At 38.6% G+C, this 16,582-nt stretch overlaps 2 protein-coding genes across 2 annotated transcripts; both read left to right on the forward strand.

Annotated features, from left to right (window-relative positions):
• Positions 1 to 585: 585 nt before the first annotated feature.
• Positions 586 to 9,363, forward strand: alg11 (ALG11 alpha-1,2-mannosyltransferase). The gene is made up of 5 exons (XM_046838325.1): positions 586 to 728; positions 2,958 to 3,179; positions 5,101 to 5,472; positions 5,588 to 6,165; positions 8,657 to 9,363. Exons 1-5 carry the CDS (start codon positions 682 to 684, stop codon positions 8,938 to 8,940), a joined length of 1,503 nt encoding a protein of 500 aa, XP_046694281.1. The 5' UTR covers positions 586 to 681; the 3' UTR covers positions 8,941 to 9,363.
• A 2,346-nt stretch (positions 9,364 to 11,709) lies between these two features.
• spp2 (secreted phosphoprotein 2) lies at positions 11,710 to 15,913 on the forward strand. Its single transcript, XM_046837261.1, has 6 exons — positions 11,710 to 11,806; positions 12,497 to 12,618; positions 13,420 to 13,542; positions 14,797 to 14,904; positions 15,040 to 15,091; positions 15,570 to 15,913. Exons 1-6 carry the CDS (start codon positions 11,749 to 11,751, stop codon positions 15,680 to 15,682), a joined length of 576 nt encoding a protein of 191 aa, XP_046693217.1. The 5' UTR covers positions 11,710 to 11,748; the 3' UTR covers positions 15,683 to 15,913.
• The last annotated feature ends 669 nt before the right edge of the window (positions 15,914 to 16,582 follow it).

Below are 16,582 nucleotides of genomic sequence, written 5' to 3' on the forward strand. Positions count from 1 at the left end.
TCTACACATCATTTCAAAGTCAAATTTTGTAATTTTTACTCAACTACATTTTGCAAAATCAGTCATTCCTTTTTATTTATGATGATAAAAACGTAACTGGTTAAACAAGCAGCAAGACACCGATCAGGGTCGGGCGCTCGCTCTGTTTTAAACTCGATTTGATTGGTGCTTGGTGGCATCTACTTATCACCAACATACAGTTCAGCATCAGTTCAACAGCTAGCAGAACATTTAGAGAGGATTAAATAGATTGAGGATTAATAGATTGGTGTGCTGAGAGAAACATTACACAACAAGTCTTTTCACATAAACTGAGTTGATTAAGTAAAGAGACTTGTGACAAAAATAATAGGAACATTATAGCTATAATAAATCACAGTACTTTGGATACTAAAGTACATTTGAAGGCAAATACTTATGTAGTTTTATTCAAGTGAAAGTTAAAGGGAGCACTTTTACTTTAGCTGGAGTCACATTTTACCCACTGTAACTCAACTTCATGTTTTCTGTACTTCGTCTAACACTGCTCAATACAAGTCAATAATGTGTTTTTATTCCCGCCGCTCAGCAGGCGGCGCTGATGCACAGTTTAGGTTCAGAATTTTAAATATCGTCGACATTAATCGTAGAAGAAGAACGCAACCCGGAAGTGTGAATGTTGTGTTGTCATTTCTTACGAAGATGTCCGACCACGATCACCTGTCAATCTGTTTGTGCGATTTAATCAGGTAATTACTGTTTTAAAGAAAAATATATGTCTTTATATATATATATATATAAATAAAAAAAAAAACGTACAGCAGCAATAAAACAATAATCTCAAAAAAAAAAAGTTAAATGATCTGAGCTGCATGTTCGGTCCTTCTACAGTATGTGTAATGAATGGGTTTTGTGTTTTTATTTTTTCACCAACCACTTATAATAGCAAAATCCTTTTACTGGCAGTTATTGATACTATAAAAATACCCACTTTAAAACTTGCAAGCTTATTCTGCGAAATGATGCAAAACTCCTGTCAGTTACAGCCTGAAATGTGTCATGAGATCAGATCAAATATGGAAAATCTGATCTGAAGGCAACAGAATTTCAGGTTAATATGGAGAAAGGAGAAAATTTCAACGCTGCCTCTGGATGGCTTCGATTGGAAGCCACTGTGTGCTACAGTTTGCATTTGATCACCATCACTGCACACCTCAACAACGTTTAAGTGCAGTAAATGGACATGTTGGTGCCACCCAGATGAGGATGGGTTTCCTCTTGAGTCTGGTTCCTTTCAAGGTTTCTTTCCTAATGCCATCTGAGGAAGTTTTTCCTCGGCACTGTCGCCACCGGTTTGCTCATTAGTGGCAATGTAACAATCATTTTCATTCTTTATTACTGCATTATCTGTGTGAATCTGCTTTAATATAATGCCCATGAGCTATACAAATGAAAATGTATTGAATAAATAAAAGAGAGGCTTTTACTTTTTTTTTTTACCTCTACTTTTACATTACAGCACAGTGAATTTCTTTCTTTGTATATCCCACCAGTGTTATGAAGCTGGGGTCAGAGAACAGAGTCAGCCATAATACAGCGCTCCTGCAGCAGAGAGGGTTAAGCTCGAGGGCCCAATAGTGGCAGCTTGAAAATGCCAGGGCTTAAACCCCTAAACTTCCAGCTAGTAACCCAGAGCCTTAACCTCTGAGCTACAACCTCCCCATGATGTGATAAATGTTCTTACTGGTTTTAGTTATGGTCATTTTATGCTTGGTCTATAGCTGCTGAGGAGAATTCTCCATCACGATCAATTCACATGAACAATAAAGCTCCTGGGAACCAGAACCACCAAACCAAGCCTGCTACTTTCCACTTTTATTTTTCTTTCATTGCTTCTTCATGCTTTCCTCTTTGGACATGATGAAAGGATGCACCGGGAGAAAAATCAGGACAGAAGGAATCGAGGACAAGCATGCTTACTCTACTAGACATGCTTTTCCGTTGGGGCCTTTCTCAAAAATGCCACGGCCAAACATTCCTGACCAACTTTCTTTGCAATTAGGTTACACCAGTGCTGTATATTATCCGTTAGAGTTTCTGAGGAGATTTTTACATTCAGCACTTGATATTTCCATGGATTTCACACAGTTTGCCGCATAGTTATGCGTCTAGATAAATATAAAATCTATAAAGTTTTGATCGATTTTTCTGGTCCTGTTTAAACCAAGGAAAGAAAAAAAATGGCATTGCACCATTGCTTGTGTTCCTGTTGTCATATTGAATAGAAGTGAATATTGTTTCCATGACCCATTTTGGCACAAAAGATCATTTTATTCATAGTACTGCCATGCTTTCCTTATTTAGACTTGTATATTGCTTTACTGGGTATACATGGACCAGGCATAACATTATGACCACCTGACTAATATTGTGTTGGTCCCCCTTTTGCTGTCAAAAGAGTCCTGAACCCAGTGGGCATCGACAGCATGAACTACTTTAGCGGTCTAAGCTACAGAGACTCGTCTGTTGGATCAGACCTCACGGACCAGCTTTCGCTCCCCACGTGTATCAGTGAACCCTGTCGCCGGTTCACCACTATTCTTTCTTTGGATCAATTTTGATAGATATTGAACACTGCAGACTGGGAACCTCCCACAAGAGCTGCAGTTTTGGCAATGCTCTGACCCAGTCGTCTAGACATCACAATTTGGCCCTTGTTTAACTTGCAGTTGTCAAAATCCTCACACTTGCCCATTTTTTCTGCTTCTAACACATCAACTTAAAGACAAAATGTTCACTTGCTGTCTGTTACACCCGACCCACTAACAGGTGCCATGATGAAGAGATAATCAGTGTTATTCACGTCACCAGTTATAATGTTATATTATTATGCCGGGGTATTTATTGTAACAAGTTTCATTTTGCTGCCATTGATTGTAAGATAAATGTCTTCTTTCCTTGTTATGTGTTTGATGCAGATTGTTGTGGTCACTACTTTTGCCATGCTTCTACCTGTCTCTCATCCTGACTGGAGTGCTTTTCCTGTTCATCACGGGGATTCGCGCTTGGCTTCAGTCTGGCAGAAAAGCGCGCAGAGTGCAAGATGGACGACCCGCCGTCGCTTTCTTCCACCCGTACTGTAATGCAGGAGGTGGAGGAGAGAGAGTGCTCTGGTGTGCCATTAGAGCTTTGCAAAACAGGTATGTACTTAAAAACAAAAAAACCTGCAGTCGGAAATGTATTATAATTGGCACAAGGTTTACAACTTGAATTATCAGTGTGCTTTGCATATCGAACCCTTCAGTGAGTGAGTGCCATTATATAGACTAAAGTTTGCAGACACCTGGTCATAAGTCCGGTATGTGTTTTTTTGAGCATCACATTCCACATTTAGTTCTAATTTTCTCTTATAATTCCCTCCACTCTTCTGGGAAGATGTTCCAGTAGATTTTGGAGTGTGCTTGTGGACATTTGTGCTCAATCAGACACAAAGGTGTTCGTAAAAACAGGTACTGATTTAGGGTAAAGAGAGTTCTAGTTCATCCCAAAGGTATTCAATAGGGTTTGAGGTCGGAGCTCTACAGCAGGAGATCTTCCACTCCAATGCGTGCAAAGCAAATCTTCATAGAGTTTGCTTTGTGCACAGGGACATCATCATGCTGGAACAGGTTTAGGTTTCCTGTTTCGGGTCTCCTGGTTCAATTGTCATGCTATCACATCCAGATACATAAAGTACAATTGTGCACCTTTTGTGGTAACTGTTTGGAGAAGAAGCACATATGTCTGGAAAAGACAGGTGTCTCAATACCTTTGTCCGTATAATGTTTGTGCCATAAAATAACAGTGTGGAATTGTGCAAACAATATATAGGGCAAGTTGAAACCAATCTACAACTAGCTGTATGTGTGAGCTCCATAGATTACGTGCGAGTACAATCTGTGTCTGTTTACTGTTTCTGAGTACAATCTGTGACCGTGTACTGCTTCCATAACACTTGGAACTGGATGTTAGAGTATAGTATTGAGACGCAAAGCAAACATTACTTAAAGGGCAAAGGACAAATCCATACGATGTTCCTAAGCACAGTGCTGATCTAGGTAAAGAGTCCAGAGCTGATACTAGATCAGTAAGTCTAGACCAGAGGTGGGAAGTAACGAAGTACAAATACTTCGTTACTGTACTTAAGTAGATTTTTCTGGTATCAGTATTTTACTCCACTATTTATTTTTCAGACAACTTTTTACTTTTACTCGTTACATTTTTACACAAATATCTGTACTTTTTACTTCTTACATTTTCAAAACCGGCTTGTTACTTTAGTTTTAATCCATTGATTTGGTGAAATATATTTTTTTTATTTGCACTGCGCGTCGATTTCAGCCGAACAACCGATTTCCTGTTACTGCGCGTCTTTTTCAATCCCCTGGTGTATAAAGTCCTGTCTCTCACTCACCACAGATGTAGACTAGTTAACGAAGATAAGAATGAGCAGGCAGAAGGCAGTAAGAAGTTTGGGGTTAATGTGGATGAGACAGAGGGAGTCAGTGATGTAAACATGACTGAGAACAGACACATTCATGATCATCATCATCTTTTCTCTGCTTGTGTTCTATATGTGGATGTTCCGCCTGGACACATTCATTCGGTAAAAACATTTTTAATTTGTTTTGTTTACTGATTTTTAATCAGTAAACTTTTGTTTTATTTATGCGCCAAGTCTCAAATTAAACACCAAATCCCCCATGTTTTACACAATTAACTCTCTAGGTGGCGTTTTGTGGGTTTTTCCCTCATAATGGTGACACAAACTACTTTTTACTTAAGTACATGTCAGAGCCAAGACTTCTTTACTTTCACTTGAGTAAAAAAATTTAATCTGTACTCCAACTTTTACCCGAGTATTTTAAAACATGAGTATCTATACTTCTACTTAAGTAAAGGATGTGTGTACTTTTGCCACCTCTGGTCTAGACTATAGAGTTGCTTAAGAGACCTTGGAGTAGGAGACCAAGTACAACCTAAAATTATGCACAATTATTCTACTTTACCCTAAAAGCTTTGCACTACAGCTGTAAGACTTTATTTATATAACATTAGTTCTTTATCTTTGCTTAATTGCAGGTACACAGATGTGGATTTCGTCATTTACACCGGAGATCAGGGTGTCACGGGTGAGCAGATTGTGGACGGCGCTCGTCGCCGATTTAACATACGCCTACCACGTCCAGTCCGCTTTATCTTCCTGAAACACCGGTTTGTGGTGGAGGCCAGTCTTTACCCCCATTTCACCCTGTTGGGTCAGAGCATCGGTTCCCTTTTCCTGGGCTGGGAGGCGCTCACGTCATTTACGCCCGATCTCTACATTGACTCCATGGGCTACGCTTTCACTCTACCTGTCTTCCGTTACCTGGGTGGATGCAGAGTGGCGAGTTATGTGCACTACCCTACCATCAGCACAGACATGCTGTCAGTGGTTCGTGACAGAAACCCAAGGTACAGGTTTTGAAACTGAAGCATTGATAATCTGTGAGGAAAACAAAATCTAAATCTAATCACTACCTGATCAGTCATTTTTTAAATATGTTCATCTGCCTTTTTCCTTTAATAGGTTCAACAATGCAGACTACATCACTAATAACCCTATTTTGAGTGCCATCAAGGTGGTATATTACTGTGCCTTCGCCCTGCTCTATGGTCTCGCCGGCTCCTGTAGCGATGTGATCATGGTGAATTCCACCTGGACGCTGGGGCACATCCTAGCACTGTGGCGTGCCCCGAACCGCACCAGTGTCGTCTACCCACCCTGCGACGTCCAGGCCTTTCTTGACATCCCTCTGGAGGAAGAACAGGACAAAGATGGGGGCAGGAAGTGCCACTCCATAGTGTCAGTGGCTCAGTTTCGACCAGAGAAGGACCATCGGCTACAGGTCAAAGCCTTCCGGAAACTTCTGGACAGACTTGGGGAGGAGCCTGGCAGGACAGATCAGGTGAAGCTGGTGTTGATTGGTGGATGCCGGAACCAGGATGATGAGGATAGAGTACTGATGCTGAGGGGGCTGTGCCAGGAGCTGGGTGTGGCCGATAGGGTGGAGTTTAAGCTGAACATCCCATTCGAAGAGCTTAAGAAGGAGTTAGTGGATGCTACCATCGGCTTGCACACCATGTGGAATGAACATTTTGGCATTGGTGAGAGCAAAACTCTGTGTGTGTGTGTGTGTGTGTGTTTGTGTGTATATATAAAATGAATTAAGAAAATGCGAGAGAGAGAAGTTTGGATGGTGTCGAGATGGTGAAGCAGGAAGTGGATAGGATTAACAAGGAGGAAGTGAGAGCAGCGATTAAGAGGATGCAGAGTGAAAAATCAGTTGGACCAGATGATATACCGGTAGAAGCATGGAGAGATGGCAGTTTAGGAGAGATGGCAGTGGAGTTTTTTAACCAGGTTGTTCAACAAGATTCTGGAAGGTGAGAGGATGCTTGAGGAATGGAGAAGGAGTGTGCTGGTACCGATCTTTAAGAATAAGGGTTGTGCAGACCTGCAGTAACTATAGGGGAATAAAGTTGATCAGTCACACCATGAAGTTATGGGAAAGAGTAGTGGAAGCCAGGCTGAGAGAAGAGGTGATCATCTGTGAGCAACAGTATGGTTTCATGCCAAGGAAGAGCACCACAGATGTTGATGGAGAAGTATAGAGAAGGTCAGAAGGAGTTGCATTGTGTGTTTGTGGATTTAGAGAAAGTGTACATCAGGGTGGAGAGAGGAGTTGTGGTATTGTATGAGGAAGTCAGGTGTGTCAGAAGTATGTGAGGGAGGTGCAGGACATGTACAAGGACTGTGTGACAGAAGTGAAGAGTAGAAACGACAGACTGGTTCAAGGTGCAGGTTGGACTGCATCAAGGGTCGGCTCTAAGCCCTTTTCTGTTTGCAATGGTGATGGACAGGTTGATGGACGAGGTCAGACAGGAGTCTCCAAGGATTATTATGTTTGCGGAGGATATTGTGATTTGTGGTGAGAGTAGGGAGCAGGTTGAGAAGAGTCTGGAGAGGTGGAGGTACGTGCTGGAGAGAAGGGGAATGAAAGTCAGTAGGAGTAAGACAGAGTACATGTTTGTGAATGAGAGGGAGGGCAGTGGAGTGGTGCGGTTGCAGGGAGAAGAGGTGGAGCCGGTGGTGGAGTTCAGGTACTTCGGATCAACAGTGCAAAGTAATGGAGAGTGTGTTAGAGAAGTGAAGAAAAGAGTGCAGGCAGGGTGGAGTGGGTGGAGAAGAGTGACAGGAGTGATTTGTGATAGTAGAGTATCTGCAAGAGTGAAAGGGAAAGTTTATAGGTCTGTGGTAAGACCTGCGATGTTGTTTGGTTTAGAGACAGTGGCATTGAGTAAAAGACAGGAGGTGGCGCTGGAGGTAGCACAGCTGAAGATGCTGAGATTTTCAATGGGAGTAACAAGGATGGACAGGATTAGAAATACGTTTATTAGAGGGACAGCGCATGTAGGACGTTTTGGGGACAAAGTAAGAGATTTGAGATTGCAGAGGAGGGACATGGGGTATATCAGTAGGAGAATGCTGAGGATCCAAGAAGGAGGAAAAGAGGAAGACCAAGGAGGAGGTTTATGGATGTGGTGAGGGAAGACATGCAGGTAGTTGGTGTGAAAGAGGCAGATGAAGAGGACAGGGTGGTATAGAGACGGATGATCCGCTGTGGCGACCCCTAATGGGAGCAGCCGAAAGAAGAAGAAGAAGAGTTGTTTGTTGTCTATTTTCCAAACAAAGGCAAAAACACACAGCGAACAAATGGAAGAAGGTTCTGTTGACAGACGAGTCCAAATGTAACATTTTTGTTTCTTACAGAAGACCATATGTAAAAGAGACAACATGAGAGATGTTAGCAGACTGCTTCATACCCACAGTCAAACATGGTTTGAGGTTGTACTGAACCATTTAAAACAACACCATGCAATTCTATCTAGCTGCTAATTTAAACCAACTTCATGATCAGCGATGGATATGCAACAATGATCAAAAGCATATGTCCATGCTCTGTAAGCACTATTTTAGAGAAAAACAGTGGTCTGGAGTGTAGTCTATGATTGAATGGTCTGTCCAGTCACTGCATATAAATCATATTGAACTGCTCAACAAGGAACTGGACCACAAGGTCAGAAAGAAATCCAACTAGTGAAGACTTTTAGCATGGCAAAGTATTTCAAATGTATAAAACTGGTTTTCATGCCAAGGGAGGATTTTTTAAAAATGAAAATAAAGTGAAACATCTGTACATTTATGTGTTTGTTTGGTCAAAGTAGATCTTCATACTGGTGAATTACCTAGTGTGTTGCATGCAAACCAAAGCAATATGCCTGTGTCTGTAAAAAAACATAAAAGACTATGATTTTCCAAACGTATGACAAGTAAATTATTGTGCTTATGTGATTGCTATTTATTTCAAGTTATGCATTTTGTGTTTGTAAAATGGATTAAATAGATTCTGCATAAGTAAAGTATTAGTTTAGTTGGTTAGGTTTATTGGTGCTTGTTTATGTGCTGCAGTAGAATAGCTTTGGTCAAATGGTCTTTACCTTTGACCCCCTTTTGGAGGTTTCACATAGCAGTGAATAGCCATAATCTTCTCTGAACCAATCACACATTCCTCTGCTTTCTCTCCCTCTCCCTCAGGTGTGGTTGAGTGCATGGCTGCTGGGACAGTGATTTTGGCTCACAGGTCTGGTGGTCCTAAGCTGGACATCGTGGTGCCGTATGACGGTGGCAGCACAGGTTTACTAGCCGATGATGAAGACAGCTACGCAGATGCCATGGAGCGAATCCTCAACATGACGACCGCAGCACGACTCGAGATCCGGAGCCGGGCTCGTCAGTCAGTCAGCCGTTTCTCTGATCGGGAGTTTGAAGCATCTTTCTTGGCAGCCACTGAGCCTCTGATGGCCACTTTGGAGCGATGAATCTTTGGAGGCTAGAGGATGTTTTGTTGCATGTCTCATTCAGAGCTCAATACAACTTTCTTCCTGTTAAAAGATTGTATTGTGTGTACGCCAGGCATGTTCGTGAGCTTTCATCATCCCGTGACTCGCCCCAGCAGACCCGCAGAACATTCCCGTACACGTGACACTAAATGGACTTTTCTTTCGATTTTGTTGTTTTTAGGAAACCGAGATGCTTCTTAGTTAAGTGATGTTTTGAGTTGAAAGAGTTCAAAAAGCAACGCAATCGTAATGTAACATTGCGCATGACCCAGTTCGCAACCCTACTTTTGTAACTTGACCCTAAAAGATAAGCTGCATTTATCTGACCAGCTTTCAACTGATCCAAAACTGATCTTTTATAAGAGTGAGTAAAGAAGAAAAAAAAAATAAAATGCTCTCTGATCAGCTGTCCAAGAGAGAGTTTTCCCAGCACTGTGAAGCTGTAATGACTAGAGTCCAGTGAGCACACGGTAAACAAACATACTGTTTGGTTTGTTTCACAGTACTGATCACCGCTGTTTCTTACACTTCGGATCAACGTGTAATTCCCTCTCATTCCTGCTCAGGTTTCCACCAAAATGTCGACTTGTCTGATCATGAATGTGCATTTTCTCCTTCCTATTTAAAGACTTGGAAAATATTTTTGGGAATGTAGTTAGAAAACTAGAGCTTGATTTATTTTTGGCTTATTTATCAAAATATTTACAATAAATGGTTTCAGGAAAATGTGTCTGGTTTAAACAGGACTAGAATTAGGGAGTTCTAGCTCAAGGGTTTAGAGGTTTGAATTAAAATCTCAGCACCACCAAGCTGCCACTGCTCAGCCTTTGTGGTGCTGGGATTTTAATTCAAAGCTCTAAACCCTTGAGCTAGAACTCCCTAATTCTAACCCTCAACTGCTTAGTTGTATGATTATGATCATTGTAAATCACTCTGGATACCAGAGTTTGCCAAATGCAATAAATGTAAATGACGGAGGAATGTTTCAGATTCCTTATTAAATATTTACGATATTTATGGTGCAGGGGTTCAGTAAATAAGTATAATGCTTAAAAAATTTTTGGTCTAGATATATTATATACAATATTTAAAAATATTCTAATTATTATATTACTATATATCATCATTTAAATGTGACCTGTTGTTTCATTTCAGTGATTTATTAGTTTAACATTTGCTGTAAGTGACGGGTACATTTTGAATATCCGAAGTCAGCTTGTATATAAACTTTTTCATTTACTATACAAAAAGCCAGGAAAAAAAAAATAGACAAAGCAAATGTACCGTAATAAAAAAATAAATGAATTGAACAAGAAAAGTAGGCAAAAATTATATATATATATATTGTATTATAGTCAAAGGAATTAAATTATAGATATAAAAAATATCTTTTACAAAAAAAATCATTTAGAAATAAAAAGGTTGAAAGCAAGAGAGATGCCCAAACAAGAGCCTGTGAGCTTGTGTAGGTCTGTGATCTGCATTTCTAATTGAACCTTTTTGTCTTATATTTAAGCTGCAAAAGCTTTAACAGTACCTCCCTCCTTGAACATACTTTCAGTCTGATAATCATTTTTATGTTGTTTATGAACAAAAAATAAATGGAAGGCAAATTATTACTTACTTAGTATCCTGACTTTGTTAGTAAGTCACCAGTAGCCAAAATTGGGAAAAAAAATGTCTATGCCTTATAGTTTAAATATTTGTATTAGAAACTGACAAACAAACCGAGTTGTGCATTTACTATGTAAGAAAATCATACTCCGTCAACTAGATTTTCGCTACTATAGATATTTAAGACGGGTTGTTTTTAATAAATGCGTTTGTTACAATGGCTCCTTATAGAACAGGTTCTTTAAGGGATGAGACTAAATAAATAAGATCCAAGTGACCTCACTTTTAAGGTGTCATCATAGTGTATCTTATATCTTTTGGCTACAATTTAGCTGTCTAAATAACGTCCTAAACAGGAAATATCCTTTCAAATTATTTATATACATATATTTTCCAATTCTTTAAGAATAAACGTCTAGTCTATCAAATGTCGTAATGTCTATAATGATTTATGTGCTGCGGCGAAGAATGATATATTTTCCCTGTTACACAATAGTTATTCCTAACATTCATGTTACACAATAATTCCAAATAGTTATGTAATGTTATTATATCATTTCTTAAAGTAACCAAACAGTCGATCTACCAGGTACTGGCTGTATTTACCTAATCCATTACAGTTAGCTCAGCTCTCACACAGTTGGATAAACCTTTCCTTTTGTGTGTCCATGGTCACAGACTGCTTTATCTAATGCAGGAAAAAGGGTTGAACTGATCCTGGATCAGTTAGTGATAAGCCTAGTGCAGTGAAAGCGTGTTCCAGGAAGTATGGATCCTGATCTATCTGACTAGACAGAAGAGAGAAGCCAAGTAAAACAGAGCAGCATACTGGGAAAAGTAAATATATGGAGAATGACAAAGGTCTGATTCCAATAAAAATAGGTTCCTTGTTTCCATTTCCTATAGAGAAGGTTTAGGAGATATGGATCGAGTGAATTCCACTTTGTCAATGTCACACAGCACAATCATTTTGGTTTCTTTTAAATTCTAACAGTGGAAAAGCTCAAATTAATATGAGAAAATGAATGATATATGAAATGATATGGCTCATCATGAGGGGAGGGGTTAGGGGAAATGAGAAGATTTGTGAAATAGAACACAGCCAGAGGAGGGCGTGGGGATTTAAGGGTAGTGGTGGTTACTGCTGACCACGAGTGTCAGTTTGATTGACAGATGAAAATGAAGTGCTGCATTCTGCTCCTGCTGTTTCTTCAGTGCCTGGGAGGTTTAGGTATGTCATACATATACATTTTTATCATCATAACACTACAATATTGTTGATTTTTTTTATGATGTGAATAAACGAGGAGGTTGAGACTGAATCTGCTCATTCAATCTTAAATGATGTACAGTGTATAAGGCATAGAGCAATATTTTCCAATAGGAATGCTGGTAAGATCATTCAAGTCTAAGACTAGCTTAGCCTTCATCGGTCAATCAGTTAAATGTTGACTCTGATACAATCAGCAGGTTTTCTAGACATCGATTGCCACTGATGACAGCTATTTAAAGTCAATAAAGAAGAAGAAGAAGAAAAAAAAAAAAAGAATTTCAAAAACTACTCATGCCATCAACTGTATATTGTATATATCTATATCTCTTCTATATCTTATCTTGGCATTAAATCTGAGTTCACATCTAAGATTGTACAATTGTATTTAAACTGTTCACATTTTTCTATGACCTCTAAACAATTGAACACAATAAAATACGTATGTACAGTACAATTCAACTGTATCTATATTTCAGCAACGTTTCAAATATTTATGCTACAAGACAAAATATTCATCAGCTCTGCCCTACAACTGGTGTTCGTATTTATCAAAATTCTCTGACATCATTACTTTGTAGCGTCTAATGATACAGATTTACCCAGATTTGCAAACTTGCAAAATTGATGACCAATTTAAAATCCCAACAGGGCTCCCTCTGTTTGAACTGAGCTCTAAAGTAGACGAGGCACTGAGGATGGCCCTGGATGAGATCAATGTTCGTTTCGCTCGCCATCACCTCTACAGGGTGTCCAAGGCTACAGTCACAAAGGTAGGTGGAATTGCTACATAAATTATTTTTTTATAGGTATAAAAGTGATAGAACCCTTAAGACTTGAATGAATGAAATCCTGAAAAATCACTTACTAGAGGCCTTGTGAAAAGAATTTCTAAGCAATTACACATATGTGGACTAGACAGATATAATAGATTTCAGTGTTATTTGGTGCATGTGGTTATGAAGTGAATGTATGTATATATGTAGGTGTTACTGAGCGTTTCTGAGCGTGTTCTTGTTGATTGCGTTGGTCCCCTGCCTAAAACTAAGTCTGGGAATCAGCATTTACTAACAATATTGTGTGCTGCTACTCGGTTTCCAGAAGCAGTTCCCTTACGTCGAATTACTTCTTCAGTGGTGGTAAAAACATGTAATATTTTTTTTTACCACTTTTGGGCTACCCAAGGTAGTTCAAACGGATTAAGGAACTAACTTCTTATTCAAGGTATTTTCACAGGTTATGAAAATGTTAAACATAACTCATCATGAGTCCAGTCCTTATCATCCTGAGTCCTAAGGTGCATTAGTGAGATTTCACCAGTCCTTAAAATCTATGTTAAGGAAATACTGTTTAGATACTGAGAAAGACTGGGATGAAGGAGTCCCCCTTGTGCTATTTGCAGTAAGAGAAGCTGTTCAAGGATCTTTTGGATTTAGTCCTGCAGACCTTGTTTTTGGTTGTTCAGTTAGAGGTCCACTGAAAGCTCTTAAGGAGGCACGTAATAGTATGTATATATGTGCTAATGCTACTGCATTCTGTATAATTCAAGGCTTTTCTCCATTACATTACTCCAGGTTGTTCCATTGGGGTCAAACACATATGATATGATGCTAAAACTCTCTCTAAGGGAAACAGAATGTCGGAAGGGCTCTGGGATGGACCCTCAGGGCTGCGCCTACAATAGAGGCTTTTTTGTGGTAAGCCCCAATTTGTTTGCTTATGAATTGATCTTGGTATAGAAGTCTTAAAAAGTGTATAACTTGGTGCTTTCTGTTTATATTTGTCATAATTCAGTGGTGTTTCAGTTCACATGTGAAAAGCTAAAAGCCATTCATTTATACAAATTCTTAAAATCTCAATCAGGTCTCAGTCAGGCAAACTTGATGGTATGGTATAGTCGATTAATATTAGCAGTGGAAATTCTAAACATGTATAACTTGTGGTTTATTTTAGTGTTCAAATTTCTGTTAAATTTTAGCCATATTTATAAACAAACACTGTGTATTTTTTGTTTTACTGTTATGCTACAAACATTGTCATAACAGAATTCCTGAGAGGAATTTAAAGTCATTTATAAAAGCTCAGAATGTCCACTGCAGACTAGCTGACATGAGCAGACATGTCAAAATCTCTTTTTAGGTGAAACAATAAACTTCTGCCGAGTTCACAATGGACATAATGAGCATTTTTTTCAAATGAATTAAAATACATGAAGCCGATTAGCAATTATAACAGGATTCCTGAGTGGAAGTTTATTTACACATGATTAGCATTTTCACCAACACTAGCTAGCTAGTTCAATTCAGCTTAAAAGGTAATTGATAATTTACTGATTTTATATCTGATAATAACATAACAGGATAACTGGGTGCTTACTAAGAAAAGAGTGGAAGGTCTCTGAATTAAACACAAGATTATTTTTTTGAGATTTCAAAAGCTAATACAAACTTTTTTGACAGAAACGGAATGGAACACAAAGGGAAAAAAACATTTAATAATTACATATGCTTTTACTTGATTACGATGTATACTAGATTACAGTATTTTCTGAATTGTGTAAACCAAAACATGAACCACAATATAGTTCATGAATCAACTAGCCCTTAAATTAATAGAGTTAATAGAATTAAACTAGCCCTTTAAAAAAAGTGAGGAATTAAACAGGTTAACATTTTGAAACGACTCAGCACTTCTTGTTGTGAAATGGTGAGCGTGAAAAAAAGCTATGAACTCTTCAGCATTGACCTCAATCTGGTGCCTTGCCAACAGAACCTTTCCAAGCAAATTCAAAGAAACTGAAAGTTTGGAACTACACTTTCCATGAAAGAAAAAAAAAAGTTTTAGCTCAGTTTACTTTGCTCTTACATAACAATTTTCAAGAACGTCTTCCTCCCTTATGATTTCAACCCAATCTTTGTCCTCTTATTCTTCATCCCTTCTCCTGTGTCCAGTCGGACGCGGGCTGCCAGATCCGAACACGCTTGTCTGAGAGATTCACTAGTGTCGTCTCGATCCAATGCAGCCAGGCACAAAGTTCTAGCTCCGAGTCCAGTGAAGAGGTGAGTGTGTATAAGCCTTGTGAAGCTGTACACCATACTCCGATCATGTCGTCCTTTCAGATCCAGGTTATATACAAACACATAAAAAAAATCCGGGTGGCCTAATCAAGCTAAATAAACTGGATGTATTTGTAGTTTCAGGTGTGGACTGGATGGCAATATGATCCAAATCGCATTGCTCGTAAAGGTAAGCATATTTATCAAAACACGTTTTGTTCCTGCTGGATTAATTCTGATATGTGTGACATTCAATACACACAAAATATTTAGTTTGAGGATTGAAAAGTCACTTCACTTTGACTTAAATAAATGTTGAGGAATTTATTAAACCACTGTTGAACTTCCATATTTTAGTGTACGATTTGGACACTAGTTGTTACAACACTGTATGCACCTGTTGAGGAGTGATGTGGCGATACACACTTAAACTGGAGTGTTTGGTGCAGCTTTAATAATGATAAAGTGCAGCAGGATCTGTGGACACATCTAAATTATTTTAGTTATTTAAATTATGATAACCAGCATAAACCAAACACGATATAAATTACAAGTTGATAATCTTGAGAGATTACAAACTAGTCATACAAATTTAAATCGGTTTGATTATGCTTGCAACTGGATCCAGGATGAGCAATTTATAATACACACACTTACATTTGTTACAGACCCTGTACTTTCGACTGTGGCTCCAAGCTTTGATGCACCTCCACCGATATACCCTGGAAGACGTGGTGGCATCAACCGCCAACCAGATTATTTCAGCAACCATCTGGAATAGCTGCAGCCCTTTTCGTTTTTAACAGTAAAAAATATATGGATACAGACCTTGAAGATTTGAGTGATTTTCCATAGTTGGTGGTGCTGTAAAGTTTTGGTGGTACAATACAACATACAAAATGATTAATTAAATGTTTAAAAAAAAATGATGCTATAGGAACATAACATAACATGTCCACATCATGGGTGCTTCTCTTTGACAAATATTAAAATAAAGGACAATGTTACGGTTGGGCTGTATCACTTTTTGCGCACACACACACACACACACACACACACACACACACACACACACACACACACACTTAATCTAATCTCAAATACATACATTAAGCCTTATTTAAAAGTTTTTGTTTACACAAATATTAAAAGATAATCTTAACTTTTACTCTGCAAAATGATGCAAACTGTGAACTACAGTAGCATTTTACCTTCTGAATTTTTCCTTAATGTTGCTTGGACCACCTTTAACCCCAATCACAGGCATTCTCAAATATACCATTCTTACTGTGACATTCCATAGTCTCGTTCAATACCATTCGTCATAGACATTAAAAGACGAGAATTTGTAGTACTTTAAGACTGGATAATTAACTTTAATAATTTAATGTTTACATCATCAAAAACCTTTAAAAGAAACTTGATACTGTTGAATATTCAGTCTTCAAAAACAGATTGTGGAATACATGGTTCTACACGTTTATACATATATGGTGTGGTCTTTTTTGCATTTTGCTGCTTAGTGACAGCTGAAATCTGATTATATGGTTTGATTTTATGGTTTTAAACACTCTCTGGTCATCATTATTTCAGTAGGGACATTAATAACAATCCCACTGGTAATTGAACCAATTTTGAAATACCTATACAAGAAGGACTGTATATTGACTGCTTCCTGCTA

Source organism: Silurus meridionalis, chromosome 24 (assembly GCF_014805685.1).
Source record: "Silurus meridionalis isolate SWU-2019-XX chromosome 24, ASM1480568v1, whole genome shotgun sequence".
NCBI lineage: Eukaryota > Metazoa > Chordata > Actinopteri > Siluriformes > Siluridae > Silurus > Silurus meridionalis.

Excerpts from the sequence above, each read along its gene's own strand:
- spp2 (XM_046837261.1), top strand. The coding sequence starts at position 11,749 with ATGAAAATGAAGTGCTGCATTCTGCTCCTGCTGTTTCTTCAGTGCCTG. Across the intron at positions 14,905-15,039 it reads GCTCCGAGTCCAGTGAAGAG|TTTCAGGTGTGGACTGGATG; the intron begins GTGAGTGTGTAT and ends ATGTATTTGTAG. Across the intron at positions 15,092-15,569 it reads AAATCGCATTGCTCGTAAAG|ACCCTGTACTTTCGACTGTG; the intron begins GTAAGCATATTT and ends CATTTGTTACAG.
- alg11 (XM_046838325.1), top strand. The coding sequence starts at position 682 with ATGTCCGACCACGATCACCTGTCAATCTGTTTGTGCGATTTAATCAG. Across the intron at positions 5,473-5,587 it reads GTTCGTGACAGAAACCCAAG|GTTCAACAATGCAGACTACA; the intron begins GTACAGGTTTTG and ends TTCCTTTAATAG. Across the intron at positions 6,166-8,656 it reads GAATGAACATTTTGGCATTG|GTGTGGTTGAGTGCATGGCT; the intron begins GTGAGAGCAAAA and ends CCTCTCCCTCAG.